This window comes from Patella vulgata, chromosome 6, assembly GCF_932274485.2.
Source record: "Patella vulgata chromosome 6, xgPatVulg1.2, whole genome shotgun sequence".
Lineage (NCBI taxonomy): Eukaryota > Metazoa > Mollusca > Gastropoda > Patellidae > Patella > Patella vulgata.
In genome coordinates, this window is record NC_065884.2 from 52,071,793 (window position 1) to 52,098,501 (window position 26,709).

Genomic DNA, 26,709 nt, shown 5'->3' on the forward strand with positions numbered 1-26,709 from the left:
AGCTTTTACACACTTTTATAAACTTAAGCTTATCTAGATTTAATACTTTGTAGCATACTAATCTCCTTACTTACAGCTTTACAACGTATTGGTAGTTTACGTGAAAAATCCCGCCTTTCATCATCAGGGCCTGAAGCTAGATCTCATAATGGTAATTTAGACAGTCGAGGTGATCTGATCAATAACTCTGTTCAACATCTACATAGAGTTCGTCTATATGTACTGGGTGAAAAAACTCAAATGAAGGTTAGTTGAATAAGTCTTGAGAATTATTAAAATATGCCTATATTCTATGCGCTCCATGTTCTGGACATTATTGCCTGATCACTAGTATCTTTTGATTGGTGGGGGGTTGGATGGCTGAATGGTTAGCATGCGCGCGCTGTATCATAAAGTCTGTCATTGAGTCGACTGGCATGGTTTCGAATCCCCGGTTGTACGTGACAAGGTGTAGGGTCGCCTGTCCAACTTCGTGGGTTTTCTCCGGGTCCTCCGGTTTCCTCCCCCACTGCTAAAGACCCCTACGTGCAAGCGAATTATTGAAATAAAATTAAACCATATGTTAGTCCCAAAATGACCTAGTTTGTGTCGAGTGGACGTTAAACCCCATTTCTCTCTCTCTCTCTTTTGATTGGTATTGGATCCATGGCCCAAAGTGTAGCATATCCAAGTATTTTTTCTAGCTCTAGAGGGAAAAGTTATTTGTGTATTTTTTTTTTTTTTGATTTAAAAATAGTATGCCTGTGTGATTATTTACAGATTCATGAAATCCTTCTTGATGGATTTTTATTCAGATGTATAGGACTAACCCATTCAAAACCCGACTCAAATCTCTATTCTGTGCAAAGTTATTACCCTTGCTTAGAAAGTACCAGTTCAAATCATTATGGTTAGAAAAGTGAGAGGGCCAGAAATGCTGAGTCTACCTCTTGTAAAGATTGATGGTATCAAGTCATTCATTTGCTGTTTCAGGGAATTAAAATGGAGTCCTTTCCTAAGTGTGATTTTATACCAGTAGATTTTTATGAAGTACGACATGTTAAAGCTAGTTTTAAGAAGTTAATGAGAGCTTGTATACCAAGTACAGCGTTTCCTGTTGGTGAAGGTTTTTATAAAGCTGTAGAAGAATCAGAATGGCTTTTACAGGTAAATTATACCTTTATGATTTTCATCCAAGATTCTTTATCGTGTCAGATTTGAATTATCAATTGTTAACTTGAATATAAAGAGTGAAAAAAAAGGGGGGGAGTGGGGGCGGATTTGTTATTTATGTTTACTAGTTGGATAAGAAAATCTGAGTAATTTTAAAGATTTGGCTCATTAATTTCAGATTATATAGTAATTGAATGATAATTTCATTAAACAATATGGATGTAGTGTAAAACTGGCTGCCACTGTATTACCATGGTAAACTATCTGTAGTTAAGGAATTTTGCCTAGTCAGACACCACTGACCAGAGTTAACCAGTACTGGGTTTAAATCTCGTGGTTAGTGAGCTATAATTACCGAGCCACAGTTGTGTATACATTTCTATACATTAATTAAAATACTACACAGATGTCTATTACTATTGCATGTTCATCAAAACACTGTGGTTTCCCCTTGTCAGTGGTGCAGAACGGAGGGCCTGACAAGGACAGCTGTCTAGTCCTTTGGATGATACGAAAAACCGAGTTCCCGTGAATACATTGGAATGCACGTAAAAGATCCCTTGGCAGTTGGAATTCGATATAAGAGTAGGCGATAGTGCCGCTGCCCGGGCAAAATTTCCCTCATAGCACACTGTATGGTGTATGCCCTTCAGTAGGATGTTAAACCCCATTTTATTTCATTTCAAAACACTGTGGTAAAACATCATTTCTTTCAATAGAATTACTCCAGACATTGCCAAGACTACTACTGTAGTCGTCACCGACTATATAACGGGAACAGCCACAAAATCTCTCCACCGACTATATAACAGGAACAGCCACACAATGTCTCTTTAAGCCTGAAGAGGTCATATGAGAACGAAACTATTAGCTTCATGAGAGAAATCTGTGACAGGTACCCAGTACTAATATAGATTTTCAAACTGATTGCTATAAATTATATATATTATTTGTATTGTTTTAATATAGATACAGAGTATACTACAGTTAGCTGGTGCTACAGTAGATCTATTAGATGTACAGGGATCATCTGTTATTGTCTGTTTAGAAGATGGTTGGGATGTTACAACACAGGTCAGTTCTAATCTTTATAGAAGATGATATAACACTCGTTGAAACTTCTAAGTAACTTTTATTCCATTTAATTGTGTCATATGTTGCTTAAGCTATGTGTTCAGTTTTAGTTGTATTAAAAAATTCTTTTATACTGACATATCACAAGTTTTTGTCAAGATTTGTACAGACGATTTCCAATACGATTTCTGGTGTATCTGTTGAAGTGAATTTCAAATTGATGTTAACTTAAGAGGTAAACTCTAAAACAGGAAGAAGATTATCCTAGAAACTTGTCCTTAATTCAAATGGTAACAGATAACAAGGGGTATTAAAACTCAATACCCAAGAACAGTGTGTGGAATATCGACATAGCATCCAGTAAATGTCCTATGTATTGTAACTTAAACATAAGACTCAAATAAAGTCTTCCATTAAAATGGGATTAGACTATTAGTTACAATTCTTTCAATATCTGTATTATAAGTATTGTTCTAATTCTCCTGTGTCGCATGAAACAAAGGTTGGGATATTAAAATGGACTGTTGTTGTCCATCCTTCCATCCAGGTTTTGTTTCCAGAGTTTATCTGTACCAATTTGAATCTGTATAATGTTATCAATTTGGTTGTTTTATCTATTGTAGGTGATATCTATAGCAGAGATATTATTAGATCCATACTATAGAACTATTGAAGGTTTTAAAGCTTTGATAGAAAAAGAATGGATATCATTTGGTCATCGTTTTACACATCGTAGTAATCAAACAGCTGCCAATCAAGCCAGTGGTTTTGCTCCATTATTTCTACAGTTTCTAGATGTCGTACATCAGGTAAGATTATCAACAAAACATACATAGTGTTCATGAACTGCTCTGTCTCGTTTGATAGACACGGCTTGGAGGTTTAGTGTTTGAATTCACGAAAAGATACAGTGCCTGTTAAAGAAACATTGTTACTGCATTCAAAGTTTGACTGCTATTGTAAGTGACTCACACATTGGTTAATTTAACAACACTTCCATAGTTGGCATACAACTCAACAGAATATAGCAAATGTTTATGTTTTTTGTTATAATTATTTGGTAATTGGAAAGAACTTTACTATAATAAGGTGGAAAGAACTTCACTATAAGGTGGAAAGAACTTCATTATAATAGTAAGTGCAGGGGGACTGCACCACACACAATTGCACAAAATAAATCTGCAGACAAGACACTATACACAGAAATCACAAACAAACATACATTTCAGATTAAGTGAATGGATCTGTACGAGTCATTATCTGCTATATGCCACATGAAATATGAATGTAAGCATATTGAAGGAAAAATAATTACCTATACAAGTAAACATGTCGATGAAATGTATAAAAAAAGCCAGCTGGAAAGAACTTCATTATAAGGTGGAAAGAACTTCACTATATGGACTTTAGTTAGGTCTAAATAGATAGAGTGAAATATACTGTCTTGAAGTTATTAGCCTGCTGACTTTTATTTTATATTATTAATAATATAAGTTTGTTTTGTTTCTAGATACACAACCAGTTTCCATTATCCTTCGAATTTAATCAGTATTTCATCAAGTTCTTGGCCTTTCATTATGTATCAAATCGCTTCCGAACATTTATGTTAGACAATGAATTTGAACGAGTGGAAGCAGGTTGGTTATTAGAGGAGAAGAAACCATCTAAAGTTGATGATGTTGATGAAGAGATTGGTTTCTCACCAAAACATCAACATCAATCAGTTGGAGTATCTATATGGGATTATATAGACAAACAACATAGACGATCACCTATATTTACTAATTTTATGTACAGTCCTGAAGATCAAGAACAGGTATGTACAGTCTATTCTGAAGTTCAGCCCTTGTCATATATTTTTTTAACAACAGCTGTTCCTGTTGTACCCTTGACTGTACTCGGGACATCAGGACTGTTTTAAAGGATTGATGTGTCATTTGCATTTTCTCACAGCCTCTGGGCCAACCCACAACAGACTAATGAACAGATCAACCACGATAAAAAATATAGATAGATAGATTCATGAAAATGAATGATGTCATTTTGATCTGCCAAGGTTGGGGTGAAGGAAAGTTCACCTGTTACCCGTAGCAAAAGTTCAGTTGAAAAAATTCATTAATACCATTAAAATTAGATCCTTTTTAATCATTATTTAATTAGATTCATTTACTCTTTCAGGTGATGAGACCATATTCTAATATTTCTAATTTGAAGATTTGGAATTATTTCTTGAATGAAGATTTATGTCATGGTCCATCATATGATATAGAACTTGTAATTCAAGAATTACGTCAGAATGAAGATCAAGAAGCAGAAGCCATGGGAATAGTTAAACGTAAAATATTAAATGGTTGTTATGATAATATTATGCTTCAACAACCAAACTATTTCAGATTACAGTTTCAGGTAAGGCAAATAAATTCAGTTATGGAATTCTGTTAACTTATATTTACTGAATATAGATTACTTATATTTACTAGAATATGGATTACTTGTATATTTACTGAAAATGGATTACTCAAATATTTACTGAATATGGATTACTTATATATATATTACTAAATTAGCTGAGTATGGTTTACTTGGATATTTACTGAATATGGATTACTTATATTTACTGAATATGGATTACTTATATTTACTGAATATGGATTACTTGTATTTACTGAATATGGATTACATAATTATATAGTTATTGAATATGGTCTACTCTTTTTGTCGGTATACAATACTGCTAGTTTTATGAACTTATAAAATAACTGAACAGTGGTATCTGGTGTTTTAGAAAGAGTAAGCATAACCCACCCCTGGTATGACACCCCATACTACTTTGTATCACAGTAATAAATCAAAATATTTTCTAAAATTTGACAATTCAATAAATAAGATGGATCACTTCATATAAATAGTTAATTTTTTACCTAAGATCTCAATCTTAAAAAAAATCAGAATTACATAGTTGCATGGTCAGTATTATTAATAATATGAGTCGAGAAATACATTTACAATTTCAACAGTTAAAATTTGTTTATTTCTCTCATTTCAGGAAATTCACAAACTTGAAACTGATCTTGGTCATTTACCCCAGAAGTGGAAAGTATTATGGGACAAATTGGAATCACCTCAACGTGATAGTATTCATAGACAGATCTCATTTAATACACAGCTTGTTAAATCACATGGACGTTCTATACATAAACGTTCTACACTAGAGATTTTAGTCAAGGGTAAAATGTTAGGTGAAGCAGCTCGTATGTTTAGTCAACCACACAGATTTGAAAGACATACGTATACCACCCCAGCTTATTGTGATTATTGTTCTCATGTACTGTGGGGACTAGCTAAAACAGGTACGTATACCACCCCAGCTTATTGTTCTCATGTACTGTGGTGACTTAGCTAAAACAGGTACGTTCAACCAGTCAGTGGTATAGATAATAGTACAGTATGCCATTCTCTACACGCCACATATATTTTGTAGAAATGAAATGAAATGAAATAGGGATAGCATCCGACTTTTCTGCACCATCAAGGCTAATGGAAGTGCAATCATTTCCAAAATTCCAACTGTCAAGGGTTCTTTTAGGTGCTTGTACACAAAAGCCTAGCTCGGTTTTCCACCCTTCTTAAAAACGAGACACAGTTCCTTATCGTGCCCTCGATCCTGCACCATTAACAAGGGGGAACTAAAACGGAAAATCCGGTGGAACATTCTCTGCCAATATTGGAATCGAATTTGGAACGTGCTGGTTAGCATGTCAGAGCCTTATTTACTGAAGCACTGCAGCACCATCCTCTGTGAATTGTCAAACAAACATCAGCAGATAGATGGTCAACATTTATGAACAAATTTAAATATTTAGGTTAAAAGTCTGAAAAGAGTTCACCAAGTTGAGCTGCATGCCTCTTATGGATTACCGGTAACTATATGCCATCTTTCTATTATTTGAAACAAATCCATTTGATGGCATACAATTGATAATTTTTGATGTGATCGATTGTATTTGTAGGAATGCATTGTATAGACTGTGGTTATAACTGTCATGAGAAATGTCAACCATCTGTACCTAAAAGTTGTACAAAGTTAAAGACAGTAACAGATACTAGTGCTAGTAGTAGTAATTTATCTCGTACTGCTGGATCAGATGCTAGTTCTACATCAGTTGGTAACTATACATTTGTTTATCAATGACATCAAATATTTTTGATATCAATGAAAATATTTCTCACATTTTTTTATTCTTTTTTTTAAACAAAATTAATCATACAATTTAGATGATGATATAAATAAAATTCAATTCGGAAAAAAATCATTTAACATTATCTATATCACTTGAGAAACTTAACTATCAAGGTTTTATATTTAACAACAATCACATCAGCTTCACTCTACTCAGGCAATGCCTGTTACATACTATTATATCTAGTAGATCTACCGTAGCATAATATTCTGTAGTTACTTGAGTAACCGATTCCTATCAGACTCTGTTATAGAGGCCAGAGCCGATAAGAATCGGTTACAAAAAAAAATAACTAAATATTCGGTGTGAAAATCTTCAATTTTATGTTAGGTCGAGGCGCCATCGTGGAACATTAAGCACGAATAGATGGAGTTCTTTGATAATTGTTTAAAATGTATCAGAGGCTAGATAGATCCTATCTATCTGTTTGAAATAATATGTCCAATTGCATGCAGTTAATTATTTGAAGGAAAGTTGTGAGGATTATAGCTTTTCGGAATGTTCAGTGGTAAATCTATACAAAACCTGCAGTCTCGATTTTCATGTCAGTTAGCAATCTTGCATCAACAGTATGGCAGTTTTTAATAATCGTTCGGTAAATACATATTCAAAGAACGATGACATTTATATTCATTTATTGCAACAAATAATATAGGCATTTTGACGCATCCAGTAGGCTTAGAGTATTCTGAACGGGCGCTTGGTGAACAAATATTTTTATTTCTCTCGACATTAGGAGAAGTTATTATTACAAATGTTGAATATAAGAAATGGACTGTAAATTCTTGAAATTGTTTACAAACTGTATATAACATCAAAAAATTGACAACTGGACAAATTCTGTGTTTAGCTGTAAATAGACTATCACTATTTATTATTTATATTGTAGGAACAACAACCATGTATGATAATTTTTCGACCAATATAGGAGAGAATCGAACACATGAGGGTTATCTATATAAACAGGGAGCTTTATTAAAAGGTTGGAAACAACGCTGGTTTGTTCTAGACTCCATGAAACATCAGGTTAGTATTTTAATAAAATATAAAATAATGCTGGATAGACATTTTAGGTCAGTCCTATTTGTGTATATTCCACAGTTGTTTATTTGACAATATGGTGTCAGATTCTTAGACCAAATTAAAGTGGCCTTGCAGTCCAATACATTTCACCAGTTGTAAAGATGTGAGTGATGACCAACAGCAGACGAAGCCTACCACCATCTTTACTCTTAAATTGTTTCAATGGCATACAGTAGTTGAACTGGAATATAGAGGTCACAATTGTATGGAATACATTTCCTGCTTATTACTGAGCAACTAGGCTTCTCTAGTCATTATCAAGCTCAGTAATAAACAGTAATTGTATTCCATAGAATTGTGACCTCTATATCTTTTCTTATACTATAAAAAGATGTCAGTTTAAAGTATTATAATGTATATGTATATACAATGGATATAATTCTATGGAATACAATTATGTTCTGTGTATTTCCAGTTACAACAATTTATTAAAAACCAATGCAATCATCAATATTGCTCCAGTATCACTGTATAAATTTCTATTATCTTACTTGGTTTTTCTCTTATTTCATGTATAAACATTAAGAAAGATCAATGTAATTAGATATTTTTGATTTGCACAGTTTTCAAACTATTATAATATAATTGTTTTGTATAATTATAGTTACGTTATTATGATGCCATGGAAGATTCTAGTTGTAAAGGTTTTATAGATCTAGCAGAAGTCGAATCAGTCATACCACAGAAAAATCTACCAGGAGCTCCTAAAAAGGCAGAAGAAAATTCATTTTTCGAAGTAAGCTCACAACATAATGTTATTATAATTTTCTGTGATGCAATTAGATCATGATTGACGACTATAAATAATTACATAGAAGTATATGTGACAATAATATGTCACTGTGGGCAATATTTTTTAACCAGGAACCGGTTCCATATACTCGGCAATGTTCTTCTTCTCTTTGGGACGATGCTCTTTAAAAAACCAAAGACTGACTTTGATATTTTTTAGTTGTTGTCAAAATTCCAAGATGGCTGCAATGACGTCATGGTCAGTTCTTAGTTCATATAGTACACTCATTCTTTTTTATTTACCTAAATGTTAGTTTTAGTTACACAAATATTGTTAAGATTTGAAAAGAATTAAATTGTTGGGTTTCATATTTTTTTTGCAGATTCGTACAGTAAGACGATTTTATAACTTTATGTCAACAGACGCTAAAGCTGCTCAGGAATGGATCGATAAGTTACAGAGTTGTATACAATAATATGTAATATATAGTAGCATGTATATATATATACGCCCACACTAGATTTACATGTAATCATTATTAGTCACTTTGTTAAACTGCACTTCAACAAAATGAAGGGGTTATATTATGTCATTGTGTATTATATGTTTTGTATATTTTAGCTGCTAAGAAACTATGAACCTGTAAACATTTGTATTTTGTACAAATTTATATCTTGCATTTCTTAATAAAATTAAAGTAATTTTTATCTTTGGTGGTGTTACATAAGATACAGAATGCTTACTATAATATATATCCATTGTTTATTGTTACAATTTTTTTTCTGGTTTTATAAAGGTAATGTATTAATGGATACAGCCATTATTTCATTAAGATATGATATTATAATAAAACCACAACAATTAATTAATGCAAGCCTAGCCTATGTGTATCAAATTTAGTGCCAATTTCTGCTGTGTATAAAGTCTGCTATATATAAATACACACGCACATTGTTTGATTTGAATTGTTACAAATAAAACAAGTGTGAATCTTACTGCAATTAAACATGAACTTGTATATTGGAACTACTTATGCTGTTATGTAGACATGAATTTGACTTGATATATTAATCAATAGTCAAGTGACAATACTTTAAGCCCATGAGATTCGAATCAGTCGAAAATATAATTATGACTTGAATTGGTCAAAAATATTATTATGACTTGAATCCGTCAAAAATATTATTATGACTTGAATCAGCCAAAAATATAATTAAGACTTGCATCAAGTCAATAATATAACTGAACTGAAGATGTATGAGTTAAGAAAATCATTCTGACTTAAACTACGTCTTCATCTGAATCTTACAGTAGCTACCACTGAATGCATGTTTGTGTAGTCATACATTTTAGAATCTCGATCATTTATACTGTTATGTAGAAACATATTTTAAAGGGTTAAATCCTGTAAAGGGCTGATATAGAAAAAAAGACAGGGCATCAGTAATCTGTATTTAAATATGTAATCATAACCATCTCATTCATTAATATTTTTACTTTCTAATTAATGACTTAAATTAGTATTAGGATATTATTTTATTTTAGTTTGTTGATTTAGAGCAATAGAAACCTTGTATCTTTACCCAGAAACAAAATACCCATATCCCCAAATGTTATCTACATTCAATCAAGGATGGAATAGTGAACAAATAAATACTTGTTTATAATTGATTAGATCTAGTTAACATTAGGTATTTGACCCTCAAAGCCTAGAAAATGGTTGTGTATATAAACTTGTTCTGACGACAAATATATTTTTTGGGGATATACATATATGACCATTGTTATTATGTGCTTGCAGTATGTTTTCTTAAAATTTGGCTTCCATGCTTTCTTAATTTCTCAGTTAGGCACACAAGGTATCTAATTATTTTTTGGGGATCTTTAGGTATAATAAATAGAAAATGTGAAAGTAGATTTAATATGGATAAATAAAAAGGTAATTCCAAGTAGCATCTGCATAAATAAAATACTTAGTGTAAATCTGATGTTAATTTTTTTAGCATGGTGATAGTAAGCTTTCTATTTTTATACTATGTAATGTATGAAAGGGATACAAACATCGACAATGTTTCTAGGTAGTTCTATGTTAATTTGATTTAATTATAGACTATAAATTTTGTTTGTAGTTATTTTAAATGAAATTTATAAACCTTTTTTTTCTCATATAAATGAATCCATGTACATTTTTTTTTTTTTTTTTTTGTACGTAAATTTTAACCATATCCTAATATAATTGTACGTTGATTATTATTACAGTTATAGATATTATCATCTTCATATTTTATTCAATGCATATTGTGCAATATAGTTTTTTTTTTTTTTTTGGTAGGTTATCTGTAGTAAATATTTGTAGCATAATGTAGAATATTGTGCTATTTAATTTATTTGTTGCTCATGAAGTTATGTATAATCTACATGTTTGTATGGTACCTTTTTTTCATTCACAGTATTAGTGTTTAGTAAGATTTCATGAAGGTCTTTATTTAATCTAGCCCTATCACCTTGATGTTTTTTTTTCCTTTGTATTTCTTCATTTTTAAAGAAAAGAATAAGACTTTGTCATTGTAAGTACCAAAGTATGTGTTTTTGTATTGTTTCTAATTGTACTGTCAGGTTTACATTTGACATAAAATCTATGTTTTTGTTCTTTATAATTAATGTAAATATATTTGGTTTTTTTTGTTCCTTTTTTTCTTCTTAATTTCTCACTTCAAGTTTATCTCTCTTATTGATTTCTTGGTCAAATAAGAGTAAAAAGATAATAGTGTAGTTCTGAATCCAAGAAAAAAATAAATTTGAAATCAAAGTCCTGAGTTTGAAATTATTTTCATCCAAATCATGTATGAGATAATTATATTAGGCTGTCACTTACACATAGTGTGGAATTTCCAAAAATCAATCCAGAAAGTCTGTGCATAAATTACCCGTAGTCAAATTTGGTGTTTTTCTTCAGATGAAGTATATAACATAGCCTTATATGCGGTCCAACTAGAGTGCAAAATCTTATATTTGAATTTTAGAAGAAAAAAATCTATGGATAACATCCCAAATTTTCTTATTTTCTGGAATATATGAACTAGACTATAATATATGAATTAAAGCTAAACATTTCTAATGTAAAATTATATCAGGCTTATCCTGAAAAATTGAGAATTTATAAATCATTACATATAAAGTAGTATATCATTATAAGGGTCCAATACTCATCTTATAATATTTATTATAAAACATTTAGAATAATTCCAATATAATATGTTGACTTTTGGATACTGCATGCATTTCAATCAGATTAATTTGGAATGAAATTTGTGTGATGCATAATTTGATTTAAGCTTAAATTAAGAAATAATTTTTAACTTGAATTGAGTGGGTAAAAACTTTAAGCTTTAATTTATAAGGGGGAAAAATATTATATTTTATTTTACTTAACAGAAAAAAAACCTTTAAGCTTAAATTAGTAAATAAAATTTTGAATATTATTTTCCCTAAATAAATGAGAATGACGAGACCTTTCACATGTCGAGTATTATCCCAAATTATGTCAAGAGATAAATATAAATTAAAGAAGTGCATTCAGAAAATAGATATTTATGTATTTGCATGCATTAATACCAATATGGATTACTGTCCCCCGCCTTTCGAAGAAAGCAGGGAACTATTAAAATTGGTCTTGTCTGTTTGTCCATCCCTCTGGTGTAGGCATTCATTAGGTGAATGCCTTGATGGAGTTCGAAGATGAGCATTTTCTGCTTAGGGTAAGCAGAGATAAGCAATTTGATTGGTTGATGCTTTGGGACACGATAACTTGGTTCTAATTAAGTAAGACTGATGAAACTTGGTGTATAGTTTCATCACATCAATACCTTGACTTTGTTCGATAATGAGCATTTTCGGCTTAGGGTAAGCAGAGCGATAAGCAATTAGATTGGTCTAGACTTAGGAGCATGACAACTTTGATTCTAATTGAGTGAAAGTGGTGAAACTTCTTGTATAGTTTCATTACATCAATATCGTAACAACGTTGGATGCTGAGTATTTTCTGCTTAGGCAAAGTAGAGACTTCAATCTCATTGGCCGAGACTTTGGAACACAATAACTCTCCTAATTGAGGTAGAATGTTCAACATTGGTGTAGGTGTCTCTTAGGTGCATGAATGCCTTGACAGAGTTTAATCATGTGCATTTTCCACTAAGGCTAACCAGAGAAAAGCAAATTGATTGTTTGAGACTTTGGAACATGATAACTTTGGTTCATTAGGTGAATGTCTTGACTGGAGTTCAATGATAAACATTTCCCTCTAAAGCTTAGCAGAGCTAAGCAGGATAACTTTGATTCTAACTATGAGGTAAACATTTTATTGTTAGTATACATAATCAGTTTGATTGCTCGATACTTTTGAAAAAGATACATGTGCAATTAATGTAGGTGTCATCTATTTATTTTAGGATTTCGGTGGGGGACATCAGCCTCACTGTTGGCTTGTTTATTAACTATTATATATTTAATACTAGTGGTTAGCTAGATATAATTTGTCAAACATTTGATATTATTAGCAGTCAAAATTATTCATATTGTTAGAGGAAATAATAAAGGACCATTTATACAGTTTGAATTTATGATTACCTGAGGAAAAGATCTTCAAGAACGTTAAAAGCTTAATACATCTGTTAGTGTTATGGCTTGACAGATAGCCTACCATATTAACCTAAAGAATGGCTGTTTAAGAATCAACCTATTGTTTAACCATCTTCAGTTTTAATTAAATTAGTAGTATTTTAGATTGTAACTAACAACTCTTTGTTTTCTTGATGTGTTCACCTCTTCATTTAGTTACTATATGTATTGATCTATAAGGCAGATGTTTGGCTCAATTTCTGTTGTTGTTTTCATTTATTTTGTTTGTTTCTCCTTCATTTTATTGGGTGTTTGTCGCTTTTTCTACCTTTAGGCTTCAGACAGACATTGAAATAAAGAAAATGTAAAATTCTTTTAAGTCAGTGTTATAGTTTTATTTTTTGATCAGTGATGTCGAATGAGATAATTGTAATTTCTTTACAAATGACAATATACAGTGATACAAGTAAAGTTAGTATAATTTCATGACATACAGGTGAACGACCACTATGAATTATAATATGTGCAGTCCTATATATGGTCTGAAACAGTTTAATTCTGAATGCCTTTTCCCAAATACACACAAACTTGCATGATCTGTTTAGATGCACCAAATATGGTACAATAATAATATGTCCATTTATATAGCGCCAAATCCACAAATCGTGCTCATAGCGCATGGTCCACAAATTGAAGGAACCTAAAGTCATTTTTTTTTTCTCCACCTACTAAGTAAAAACATGAGTTCATCATATCAATGGAGAAAGTTATATACTATTAAATTATAGACTTCTCTCCTCAGTATTATTACACTTAATCACTTTACATTTCCAACAACTTGATGCAATAATTTCAGATCTAAACTGATTCTTTATCACTATCACAGTAAGAATGATTATTAACAACTATTTATGTTTCACATACCAGTTTTTTACCGTTCATTAAGTGAATAGTGCTCATTAAAAATGGACGGAATAGATCACATGCTATCTATGGAATGGATTGAGCACTATCTTATCAGCATTAGCTCTATTTCCATGTAGATGTTGTACGTTTAGAATCTCTAGCCCCACGTGTTCCTGTTGCTTGTCCAACTCGTGATTTTATTTCTTGTGTTAAAATATCAGCTTGAGCAAGTTCTTCATCATACCTAAACAAAGGAAGAAATAAATACATGTCAAATATGTCGGTGTCAAAATTACAATTCTATATGACTTGTAAGTCAATACAGACTAGACTGTTAAGTTGGATTATTGCACAGACTTTAGTGTAATATTGGGTTATTACACAGACCAAAGGTTCAAGTTGGGTTATTACACAGATAAAGACCAAAATGTAAATTTGGGTAAATACATAGACCAAAGTGTAATGTTCCATTATAACACAAACTGAAGTTAAGTTATTACAGAGATCAAAGGGTAAAGTTTGGTTATTACACAGGTCACAGATCAAAGTGTAATGTTCAGTTATAACACAGACTAAAGTTTGGTTATTACACAGATCAAAGTGTAAAGTTGAGTTATTACACATATCAAAGTGTAAAGTTTAGTTATTACACAGATCAAAGTGTAATGTTTGATTATGTTATAACACAGACTTAAGTTGGGTTATTACACAGATCAAAATGTAAAGTTGGGTTATCGTTATTACACAGATCAAAGTTTAAAGTTGGGTATTACACAGATCAAAGTGTAAAGTTGGGTTATTTCACAGATCAAAGTGTATTGGTTCGGTAACAGTTATAATACAGACTAAAGTTCGGTTATTACGCAGATCAAAGTGTAAAGTTCCATTATTATACAGACTAAAGTGTAAAGTTGGGTTATTCCCTTAGTTATAGGTGTATAAAAAAGACCAAATTGTAGTATTACACCACTGATATAAAAAAAGACCTAAGTTGTAGTAACATAACTCCATTCTTACAATGACTGATGTATTGTGCTCACAAGATGTTCAATTCAATTCTCAAAATGACTGATGTATTGAGTTCACAATATGTTCAACTCATTTCTTAGAATGACTGATATATTGTGTTCATAAGATGTTAAACTTCATTCTCACAATGACTTGTTTTGTGTTCACAAGATCTTCACCCAATTCTCACAATAGCTGCTGTATTGTGTTCACAAGATGTTTAACTCAATTCTCACAATAACTATTGTATTGTGTTCACAAGTTCTTCAACTCAATTCACACAACAACTATTGTATTGTGTTTACAAGATCTTTAACTCAATTCACACAATGACTATTGTATTGTGTTTACAAGATGTTCAATTAATTGCTTTTCTTCTATAATCGTATAATTTAGGAAATTTCCTGACCAAAAGTATTGCCATATAAAAAAAATAACCTCAAAAGAGGGATGCATATTGTGATATCAAAACCTATTAACATCAAGATTATTTAATGGTTTTCAATGAATCAATGAATATTTAATAGCATACTTACAATATATCAAAACTTCCCAAATTTTCTTTAGCTGGAATTCTACTCCACCTGACACTGGAAAAAGAGTTATAATAGATACATGTTTGTTTAGGCAAATGCCTACAAGGGTTTATAATAACAACATGTTTGTCTATTCTTTTTTAAAATCAAAAGTCTGATGCTTGGATGCATTTTTTCAGATTCAGTAGCTGTCCTACAGCGGTGAAGGGGCACATCGAAAAGGGAAAATTTATGAGATGGATTTTCAGATTACAGGTGGCTAATACTGAGTTGAAAGCTTTGGTGGTGCTCAGAAGTAAATTTTAAAAAATTGCTCCACATGATCAGGTAAATTAATAACACTTAGAATAAAATTTACAAACCAAAATATAGCCTCCAGCAAAATATTAAAAGGTGGCTTTCAAGATTTAAGTATTATGGGCATTTACTTTCAATAAAATTGATGGACTCTTGGTGACAAAGGCAATAACTTTGAAAAATCAATACACAACCCTGAACTTTGACTGGTTTCTTCCATACAAGTTTGAACAAGAAAATTATTTCACCTGCAGAGCATTAATAAGAATAAAGAACAGAGTGACAGACACAGATGAAACTAATATACTCTAATAAGTGTAATTATGTGGGTTATATAAGACTATATACTACTTACTCGGGTAGTTCACCAGGTGGTATAACTATATTTATACAATCTGATATTAGTTTATATTTCATTATTCTATCACTAGATGTTGTAGCTGTTAAAGATGGGGAGGCATTTACCTAGAACATAATACATACATACAAATAATATACTAATGCCTTTAAATTCTTACAATGAAATGAAATGAAGATGGGCATACACCATACAGGGTGCTTTGAGGGAAATTTTTCCTGGACAACGGCACTACAGCACTGTGAAGGGTTCTTTCAAGTGCATGTGTACAAAGGACCTTGTTTTTTGTCCCATCCGAACAACTATAAGTTGTCTCTTGCCAGGCTCTTCATGCTGCACCACTGAAAATCCCTATGAACTTCCACAGAATTTTAGTATTTACTACAGAACGTCATATAACAAACAGTTCTTCCTGTTTAGTGACTTAAATTACATTAAATCATTTAGTAAAATGTTACCTCTATAAGCCATGGTTTCAAATTATCATCAATAATAATATCATAACTGGAATACACAAATAATAGAAATTATGATTTAAAAATATCTGCATACATAATTATTACAACATATACTCCAGTACAATATTTGGTTCCTAAAATCGTTGTTGACTAGATGTTTGTGTTCTTTTGAATTCAGATTTTTTACCTAGCAGTCTGTAATTTAAATCAGCCAGACTATTCAATTCCAGAATTTACAATGGAATTTCCCTTAGTTAATCGAATTTTAAACAAAATAAAACAGGCAAATATCAATGTGTAATAAAATCATGACTTACCCATAACATTCAAAACAATGTCTGTCATTAGAGATACAACCCTGAAAATAGAAAATTGTAACACAAATATCTATTAAGACAAGGGATGGTGACAAATTTCCATCTTTATATAGATTTTGATTATAATGTATGTAACTGTAACTGGGATTTTACAAGTCTGGTTCCCATTACTCAAGGGTAAATGCTGTAGTACTGATTTTGAAATTGTTCCCTAGTCTTTCGGGTGGTTCGAAAAATGGATTGAGGTCCACTATTGTACACATTGGAGTGCATGCAAAAGAACCCTTTGGAATTCGTAAGGATTAGGCATTATGTGTTGACAAGAAGTATAAACACCATTCCTATCATGAAAATATTAAAAATTAAATTTTTGTATTGTCCTACCATGACAATCAAAACACAACCTGTCTCCTTATTAACTAAATATATATATATATATATTAAAAACTTACCGATACTGCTTTCAAAGAGTGAACAGTCAACCAATTTATCTCATCAAATAATTTATCTGCAATCTGAACAAAGTTTAACCATAATATAAAAATATACCTTTTAACTACAAATATAATTTCACATCAAGGGCTATAAATATTTCAAAAACTCCTACAGTGGTACCATAAAATCTTACCAAGTTGGCAAGAACAGTTTTGATAAGTTGTATTGAAGTTATATAAAATTAGTTTAACACAAAATTTCAACAAAATATACACAGGTCACAATTCTACCGAATACATGTAAGATAACCTACCTCTTTACCTCTTGTACCTTCTAAAAACAATCGTAAATTTTGAACAGTCCATTTTCCACCATGTATAGAATTATAATCCTCCTACAAAAGACAAAAGGAAGAGAGATTGATATAATTATTGAAACTCAACCATACCATATTTTCAAATATAATTTGAAAAAAAAAAATGAAAATTTAAAATGATTCTAAATGAATTTGAAAATGTATTTACAGTATTAAAATCAAAATTTCAAATGTATCATAGGGTAAATTGTTTAATGTAACTGATTTTGGATTACATAACAGTAAAGCACAATAGAAATGTATTATCAATACATTATGTATTTAACTTACCCCTTGTTTTTGAATTGATACATTTGTTAAATGTACAAACATATTATCTAGTTCATTCACATTAGCATTATATTTTACTGTACAAAATCTGCAAAATCCCAGCTTATACCTGAAAAAAGCAGACAAATAGTTATTCAATGATCAGACTGTATGATATCAATTTCTAGTTAGTAGGTGGTTCAGAACTTGGCCAAGGATCTGGAAATCACACAATATACAAATCATAGTCTGGTTTTTATCTGTGATTTCTATCGATTACTGGTATACTTATGCAAATTTACATCAATTCACAAAATGCAAAATTATTAAAAGTCTCTCTCTTTATGTAAATACTTGTAGTTAACTTTACACAGGACTAGGTTGATCTTGAATCAAATGTTATTAGTTATATATACTTACATATAACATTTGAGAGGTTTAAACGATGTGACGAGAACATAGAGCCGTAAATCAAACTTCTTGCCACCAATCAACAAGGGATTATCTATATATTTAGATATAACATACGTTTCTTTAGCTGTTGGTGGCGTAAACCTTTAAAAAAAAACAATGAAAGAAAAGAAATTACAATCCAATATGATCAATAGCCACAAAAATCACACACAGAAACAACTGTATTAATACAGAATCTGTATTAAATAATATTTACCAGATTTCTATACATTTTAGCTACAGTAAGGCCAGGACATCAGTTCTAAGTAAGTTTATGTACATTATAAAATAAATTTATTATTTTACAATATCTACCTGGATTGACTGAGCAGCAGGCAAAAGACAAAAAAAAACAACAGATAATATTAGATCTTGTATCTGTTCTAGTTACAGACAAGCACTATAGATATAATATTATCACACAACTAAACTAACATTTAGTTATACAGTTTACCATACAATAACAGATATAACACAAGAATTAATAATTGTCAATTCCTATAAATAGTATACACAAACAGATGATGCAATGAATGTGATATTTGTGAGAACAAGAATATTTTATTTTGTATGGCCTTATATACAATGTGACATAAACATATAACAATAGGCTAAACTGCTGACCAAAATGTGCTATATTGTGTGAATCTTGTGCTCTAGGTGCATTTTTGCTGTAGTCTAATCTCGTAATTTAGTGTGTCTAGATAATTAAGTTTACTGAGAATTAGATTAATACTGTCTAGTCTATTTACCTGTTTATCTTCTTTAATATACTTATTATTACATATCAACAAACATTTATAAACAGTCTACATATTTTAATTTAATTACAAACAGTTTTATTTTAAACTTTTGTTAGTAAATCTTGAAGAGAATATGGTAATTGTTTTGTTTTTATTTCTAAGAAGAATGTATATCTTAATCTGTACTGTTAATTAAGACGTAAAAATCTCACTAAGTTTGCGTCATATTAGTTTTATAAATATTTTAACATGGTTTTAAAGTGACACACAGAGTTTTACATTAGATAAAAAGTTCAAATATTCCCACCAGTGATGGGATTTCAAAATTTTACTTGTCGGACATTTTACCGAAAATAAAGGGGCATAACTCTTATCGTTATTTAAGCAGACGAATTCGTACCACAATTAAAAGTCACATGTCAAAATATTCAAACCCCGTACGTAATAAAAATAGGTGAACCTCGCTATTTTTCATATTTAATTCCCGTACAGTATTCAATTCATACCACAATTAAAAACCACATGTCAACAAAATATTCAAATCCCGTACGTAATAAAAATTGGTGACCTCGCTATTTTTCACACTTGATTCCCGTACGGCATTCAAATTTATGTCAGTAAATGTCCTACAAAATTAAGCATTTTCGTGATATGTTGAATGAAAGCTTGCCGATCCTGCTTCGGCATCAAATTCACAACCATAGTATTCCTTTAGAATTACGTGTCTTCGTTTATACGGCAGCAAATGAATGCAGAACTTCCGAAATAGTTAAATCACTTGAAAACAGGCATAGCTAACTTCAGCGAATAACACTCTTTCGTAGTCACGACAGAGTGACAGGCATCATAGGCAACACAGCAGAATGATTGACGCCTACAAATACGTTAGAATTTCTGCTCATATAGCTATTGGTAGCCCCTCCCCTTTTTGTTATTTTGCTGGGTGCGTACTAGTCACGGTCACCCAGAAACTCCTAGTCTTCAACATATTCGTAGAATATTTTTCTGGATAATAGAGACTAATAGCCTACGTGACTCGTCACACGGCTTCACAATCTGTTTCACAGAGAATTACGAGTCTAGTATATATCTCTGTCAAAGATGACTGCCTTAACACGTGCCGTCACAGCACGCGGCGTCAATCATTGGCTGAATGGCGCGTGCATTGTTCACATAAGACGTTACTGCTTCGGAGAGAATGCTGCATTTTAGTCATTTTAATACCCATTTACACTAAATAGGAAATAATTTTTACCTACAAAATACGTCAAACGCCTTTATTTATTTTCCCAATACATAAAAGGGAAAGTGCCACCGTGGATGAGAATTTCTATATGGATTCTTAAAAGACGTAAAAGATATCGTAGACAAAATGACTGTCCATTGATTTAGGGTGTGATTTACTCTTACGATATGTGACATCTATGATTAGTTTATTATAGATGATGTCGGCTCACATCAATGCGATTAAGATACCCGACAAATGAGGTGGATTAAAATTATAATCATTCTTATTGAATTGATGAATAGTCCGACAAAAGGAAAGCAATGACTTCTGTTTAAGATTAGATTGATGAATTGTCCGACAAAGGATTAAGTAGTTAAATCAAGGTAAGTTTATACTATAGACGGTATAACACGATAAATACGTTGATCACTTAATTACCTAATAAACCCAGCGTATTATCGACGATAATCGGGTTGAGTGGTAGTTATACACTCAGTAAACTATATTAATTTCGGAATTTTGAATATTATTCACCATGTCTTGATGTCCGATTGGGCATATTCCCGGTCGGACAATTTTGGGCGTTTGGAAAAAAAATTCGGACAAGTCCGGAATATACGGGCAAAATCCCATCACTGATTCCCACTATGAATAATTTTAACTTTATCCCATACTTACACATTAGTTTTACCATCTCTAGACCATTTCTTTAATTGTGATAATTTATTTACCAAGAAAATACCAATGCCTCTAGCTTGATTATATTTAAAAGAAAAATTCATTTCATTAAAAGAGAGAGAGAGATATGGGGTTTAACGTCAACTCAACAAAAACTAGGTCATTACGGGACTAATACATGGTTCAATTTTATTTCAATAATTCGCTTCCACATCTTTAGCAGTGGGAGGAAACCGGAGGACCCGGAGAAAACCCAGGAGGTTGGACAGGCGACCTACTCCTTGTCACATACAACGAGGGAATCGAAACCCCGCCACTTGACTCAATGACAGACCTTATGATACAGCGTGCACGTGCTAACCATTCGGCCATTCCCCCCCCACCCCATTTCATTAAAAGAGAAAATGGGAGTCTACAAAAGGCTGTTTGTTATTTATTTTTATTGAATTATAAAAGACGACTGATTTATATATTGCTTAGGATTTGCCAACAAAATTGTTGTTTTGAAAAGTGGACACACCATTCATAGTCATCAAGTTACCACTTTTTCAAAAATCAACATAAAAATTGGGTGAGAAACAATTTTAGGCTTACACTGTCAGTGAAGGCATACCAGCAATCATCTACAAATAGTTCATAAACTAAAAGTGTGATCCCTCCATTATCATAATAGCAACTGAGTTATTAAGTTATGATATAAAAATATGTTTCTCTGCAAATATCAGAGGTATGCTATGATGTATAGGTAATATATATTTACAGTATATATTTATTAATCTATGTTTTTAAATAACAAGAGAAATGAAATGGAGTTTAACCACCTACTTTTCTGTATTGACTGGGCTAATAAAGACAGGTATATGCCATGTAGTGTGCTATGATGATGGAAATTTTACATAAACAGCAGCACTACAGCGTACTCTTACTGCGAATTCCAACTGTCAAGGATTCTTTTACATACATGCCAATGTGTACATAGGACTTTGTTTTTGGGGGGTTTTTTTGTCCCCTCCAAACAACAAGACAGTTGTCCTTATCAGACCCCCTGTCCTACACCATTGATATGGGTAAACAAAGCTGGAAAATCCCAAGGAAGTTCTCGGCCATCACTGGGAGCGTACCCAAGATCTCCAGGCTAGTGAGCTACCACCCTACCCACTGAGCCAACACAGATACGAAATAACAAGACAAACACAACCCGTCAGGACATACCTTTTCCACACGGTTTCATGATCCATGTAGTGTTTGGATTTTTTCTGAATTCTTCAACAAATAAATTATAATCTGAAGGTAACATAAATGTCTGTGGTATAAAATCTGAAAATAACGTAAAGAAAAATCAATTCCTAAAACTTCTGTTCTTTTGAATGATACATCAGTATCTATACTAATCTCTCAGATATACCAGTAATTCTAATCCAAGGTGATTCACCCACTCTATTAAGCTCACTGATGGAAGTAAGGAATAATTAAATGGTTATTCCAATTAACTAAAAGTATTGACAGTTGTGCATGGGGCAGGGCATGCTTATTTATTCTAGAAAACCTTAAACCACTTCTCACTTGATAAGTTTACAAAAACTAATAAATTTTGCACTACTTTTGAATAAGTTCATCTGTTTATGTCCACTTTTCATATCTCTGCAAAAAAAATTCCCTTTCAAAGTGCACTAAATCAAGACAGAGGATACTGCTTTTTTATGACTTCACTGGGATCAATGGTCGTCATTGAATGAATACATGCACCAAGTAATATATCATTGTGAATACATCAGCAAAAAGTGCTCCCAGAAAAGGGTGGTAAAACTTTAATGAATATTTCTGATCAAATACCATCCCTGATACTTCGCATTATGAAAATAAAATACAAGGTTAAAGTTCAAGACTAACTATTTTGGGACTACCTATTGGTTCAATTTTATTTCAATAATTCGCGCATGCATAGGGTATTTTACCAGTGGGAGGAATCCAAAGGACTAGGGTAAGGGTTAGGGGCCTAACCCCAACCCTACAAAACTCATGAGGTTGGACAGGCAACCCTATTCCTTGCCACTTTTTTAGCGAGGAATTCAAATCATGCCACAGACCTTATGATTTAAAGAGCATGTGTTAAATTATTTGACCATCCAAACTCCTCACTGTAAATAACTTTGGATTCAGATACTGAGTAATCCAACACACCCTTGAAATATAATGGCAATACAACAATACATGTAACCTATTTTGTTTTACCCAAGTGAACAAATCTTCCATTTTCATCTTTCTCGGCCAAGGGACTTCCTTCCTTTTCTAACTCTTTGCGATATCTTTTAATATTTTTTACCATCAGATCTTTTCTTGTTAGTTCCATATGATTAGGAAAATGATTTATAAATCTGAAAATGTTATCAAAGAGTTCACATTTCCATTGTCATGTATCCAATGACATTAAATGCTAAATTATACATGTATATGTAGACCTATGCATCATACAGGACTGACACATAAACAACATGGCTAGTTTTCATCTGTGAACCACATAAATCACAGCAAGAGTCTGAAAAATATATTCTTTATTCCTATTTAAAAAGGCATTATGCAAGAGCTAAATCTGCCTATATTGTAGGTCTTTCTTTAGGCCTTAAATGTTATATAAACTATTAATTAAACATTTATTAACATGACAAGACCATAATCAACTCTTGATGCCATCTGATGGGTCCAATTTTCAACAGATTTGAATCCGATATGCAGTCCAAAGGCGGTTGATGATTAATCGTAAAAATAGATGATCGAGACTTTGTTTATTATCGTAACAACGGTAACAATGACAATCGAGGCTACAGTGAAATTCAAATTATTTCTCAGTTCAGAGTGAAGTAATTTGTCTGAAACTTTCAGCATATTCCCTTTACATTATCCACTTTTTAACTATTATAGTAAGAACTGTCAGCTCTTTATCTAATCTCCCATAATGCTGCTTTAATTGCTAGCCTTGTGAAAACAGTGAGAGACTTTAAAATGTACAACAGACTAGGTGATTAAATGGTAGAAAAAGTTGTTGACAGAGCTTAATCCAAGAATTTACTTAGGCTTCCAATATTTAAATGGGCAAGTAATGACAAATACAAGCTGCAATAGACCTGCCTGCAATCAAATCATGTTACAAACAAGGCTGATTAAAATAGATTTTTACAGCTGGGTGTTGTGATTAAAAAGTTTTGAGAGGGATTTGAAGCAAACGTTTGATTGATAAATGAGTCTGAATGTGGTTTTTGTCCAAACACATCTACAAATCACACAGTTTGTATGTGGGAAGACATCTTTAAAACTGATTGCATGCATACTTACTGATCATCACTAAGCCTGTAACCAGATTCAATACTGAATATATTTCTAATATTCTGCACATTAGCCCTGCAAAAAAAAGAGTGGAAAATGCTCTTATAATGTATTCCAATTTAATGTGATATAAATTTATAAATCTTTAGTTTAAATAATTTCACTAAAATGTAGTTTAAATATTTTTATTGAAATTTAGTTTAAATATTTTTATTGAAATTTAGTTTAAATATTTTTATTGAAATTTAGTTTAAATATTTTTATTGAAATTTAGTTTAAATAATTTCACTAAAATGTAGTTTAAAACAAGTTTGACACATCACTAATTGAAATAACACATCAGATCAACCCAATTCAATACATTTTGACCTAATTAATCAAAGAGGTTAAAGGAAACCATTTCGTATAAGCAATTTTGCTTGTTAACGCATCCTATTTACTTAAATTTTCAAATGATACTAATCTTCTCTTGAATAAAATACTGTTAAAACCGAAGAGGTCTAGCGCCTTTAAACTAAACTGAAACACATTCCATAAAAGGCAATACCTGTATATATCCTAACTTTTAATCCAATAAGTGCATATACTGCACAGATACAACATGCACAGTTTCAAAATCTACACAGTTGTCTTTTTATTCAACTTTATATTTATACCAATTTTATTATATTCAACAGTTAAATTCCTTAATTGTATTTAACCACTCATCTCGCAGCTGCTGTCTGTTTCAAGCAACTCTAAAAATAAATACAGATATTTCCACTTCAGGGAATGTTGTGATCGCATATAATGGGTGCTCATTCAGTCAATTACAGTAAGTTCTGTATGTCCATTATGTAGTATTCAAGAAAATATTGCTTGGTCGCATCCATATTATTATCTGAACAATATTTACCAGTAAAAATTGAAGTCATCTTCTGGGTTGACCTGAATCCAACCTCGTGCCTCAAAATTATTCATTAAAACAGATTTATCCTGGTCACAAGCATATCTTAATTTAGCCATCTTCTTTAAATTCAGTCTTTAAACCTGAAAAAGGCAAACATTTGATATCAAGAATTACAGGACATTATACCCCATTACACGCTAGGGTTTAACAGCCCCTTGACTACCCAGAGAAAACCCAAAGACAATGATACCTAAGTGACTGAAAAGATGATATTATTTGCAACACAACTTCTAACATACAAGTCGCTGATCAATGTATATAAAGATGTATCAGGCAAATGATCTATAGACTATGTAAAAATTCTAATACATTCAGAGTCATCTACAGTTCAGAAATCAGAGCTTGCCATCAGCCGTAAAAAAAAAAGGCAGATATGAAGTCAGACATTTCAGACTACGAGACAGTACATTTAATTTGCCTGTTATTATTAGAAGGCTAACTAATTATTTTTCAGGGATCGGTGCATGCAAATTTTCTTTAATAATCTGTACTAATTGTCATGTCTTTCGTAATCCGTTGTCGATCTGCAATATATAAAAGTGATAATACCCTACATGAAATGCAATGTTTACGATGCTTTTAATTTTTTCAAGGGAGACAACTATCATAACTGTAAGTAGTGACTCAGTGGGAGAGTCAAATTGATCCAAACGAGTTGTCGTGTACATGTATGGCTAATATATATGTGCAGTGGTTGCTACAATTTTGAATTTCAGTGGTACATTTTAGAAAGTACATGCGACACAAAAATAGTCTATTTTGTCACGCATAGATTTATTTCCTTCACGTTTTTAGGTTGCATGCTTTAAGTTTTAGGTTGCATGCCAGAATTTAGTAAGTATTTTCATCATTGAAATTGGACATAATCTGCGGGCTGGCTTTAGATTTAGTGTCACTAATAGTGAACCTATGTTTTAGGTTGCATGCCAGAATTTAGTAAGTATTTTCATCATTGAAATTGGACATAATCTGCGGGCTGGCTTTAGATTTAGTGTCACTAATAGTGAACAACTTTGCAGGTTGGTGATGCGTCTATAGGGTGTGCCAGGCTAGGAATCTGTCACCTGTGTGGAAGTTTGCAGAATCCTGGCTTTCTTACTACTATTGTAATTGTATAGAGGTTGCACTGCAGGCCATTGGCTTTAGCCTTTAGGAAAAAACTGTGAAAAAAAACGGCTTAGATCTAGATCAAATGGTTAATGTTTCTGGCCCTGATTTTGTATAGGTGGGAGCCCAGTCTCTTATCTGCTTTCACCGCAGAGATTATATTGTCAATAAAACATGACTAAATGAAGCTTTGCTTTATTTCTACTACCTAAATTTTACTTCAAAATGTTTTTGTTTGGTGTTACCATCCAAAAGACGCCATGACACATCACATCTCGCACGAGAGGTCGCTGCAAATAAAAAGATGTTTACGAAAAACGAAATACTTTACTGCAAATATTTTCTTTATTTTTGCTTCTTGTAAATGAACAGTTGTAACTATGGTGTGAA

At 31.9% G+C, this 26,709-nt stretch overlaps 2 protein-coding genes across 4 annotated transcripts in view; one reads left to right on the top strand and one right to left on the bottom strand.

Annotated features, from left to right (window-relative positions):
- The window catches only part of LOC126825040 (myotubularin-related protein 13), an 82,268-nt gene extending 68,989 nt beyond the window's left edge, over window positions 1-13,279 (top strand). For 2 of the 3 annotated variants that reach the window (XM_050554463.1, XM_050554464.1), the window contains 11 exons: window positions 77-246; window positions 973-1,146; window positions 2,122-2,226; window positions 2,850-3,035; window positions 3,737-4,042; window positions 4,405-4,632; window positions 5,273-5,576; window positions 6,237-6,392; window positions 7,357-7,493; window positions 8,155-8,286; window positions 8,666-13,279. In XM_050554463.1, the coding sequence (XP_050410420.1) occupies window positions 77-246; window positions 973-1,146; window positions 2,122-2,226; window positions 2,850-3,035; window positions 3,737-4,042; window positions 4,405-4,632; window positions 5,273-5,576; window positions 6,237-6,392; window positions 7,357-7,493; window positions 8,155-8,286; window positions 8,666-8,758 (1,991 nt within the window). In that variant the 3' untranslated portion in view covers window positions 8,759-13,279. The remainder of the gene's footprint in view (window positions 1-76; window positions 247-972; window positions 1,147-2,121; window positions 2,227-2,849; window positions 3,036-3,736; window positions 4,043-4,404; window positions 4,633-5,272; window positions 5,577-6,236; window positions 6,393-7,356; window positions 7,494-8,154; window positions 8,287-8,665) is intronic. The other variant, XM_050554465.1, reaches the window with a different exon arrangement.
- On the bottom strand, window positions 13,273-26,608 carry LOC126825045 (polyglutamylase complex subunit TTLL1). The gene is made up of 15 exons (XM_050554476.2): window positions 26,528-26,608; window positions 25,159-25,292; window positions 24,273-24,338; window positions 23,175-23,317; window positions 22,155-22,259; window positions 20,943-21,018; window positions 18,261-18,395; window positions 17,862-17,970; window positions 17,529-17,609; window positions 17,233-17,295; window positions 16,781-16,821; window positions 16,464-16,509; window positions 16,003-16,112; window positions 15,351-15,404; window positions 13,273-14,050 (listed from the first exon to the last, which is right to left on the bottom strand). Exons 2-15 carry the CDS (start codon window positions 25,266-25,268, stop codon window positions 13,930-13,932), a joined length of 1,260 nt encoding a protein of 419 aa, XP_050410433.1. The 5' UTR covers window positions 25,269-25,292; window positions 26,528-26,608; the 3' UTR covers window positions 13,273-13,929.
- Window positions 26,609-26,709: the final 101 nt, after the last annotated feature.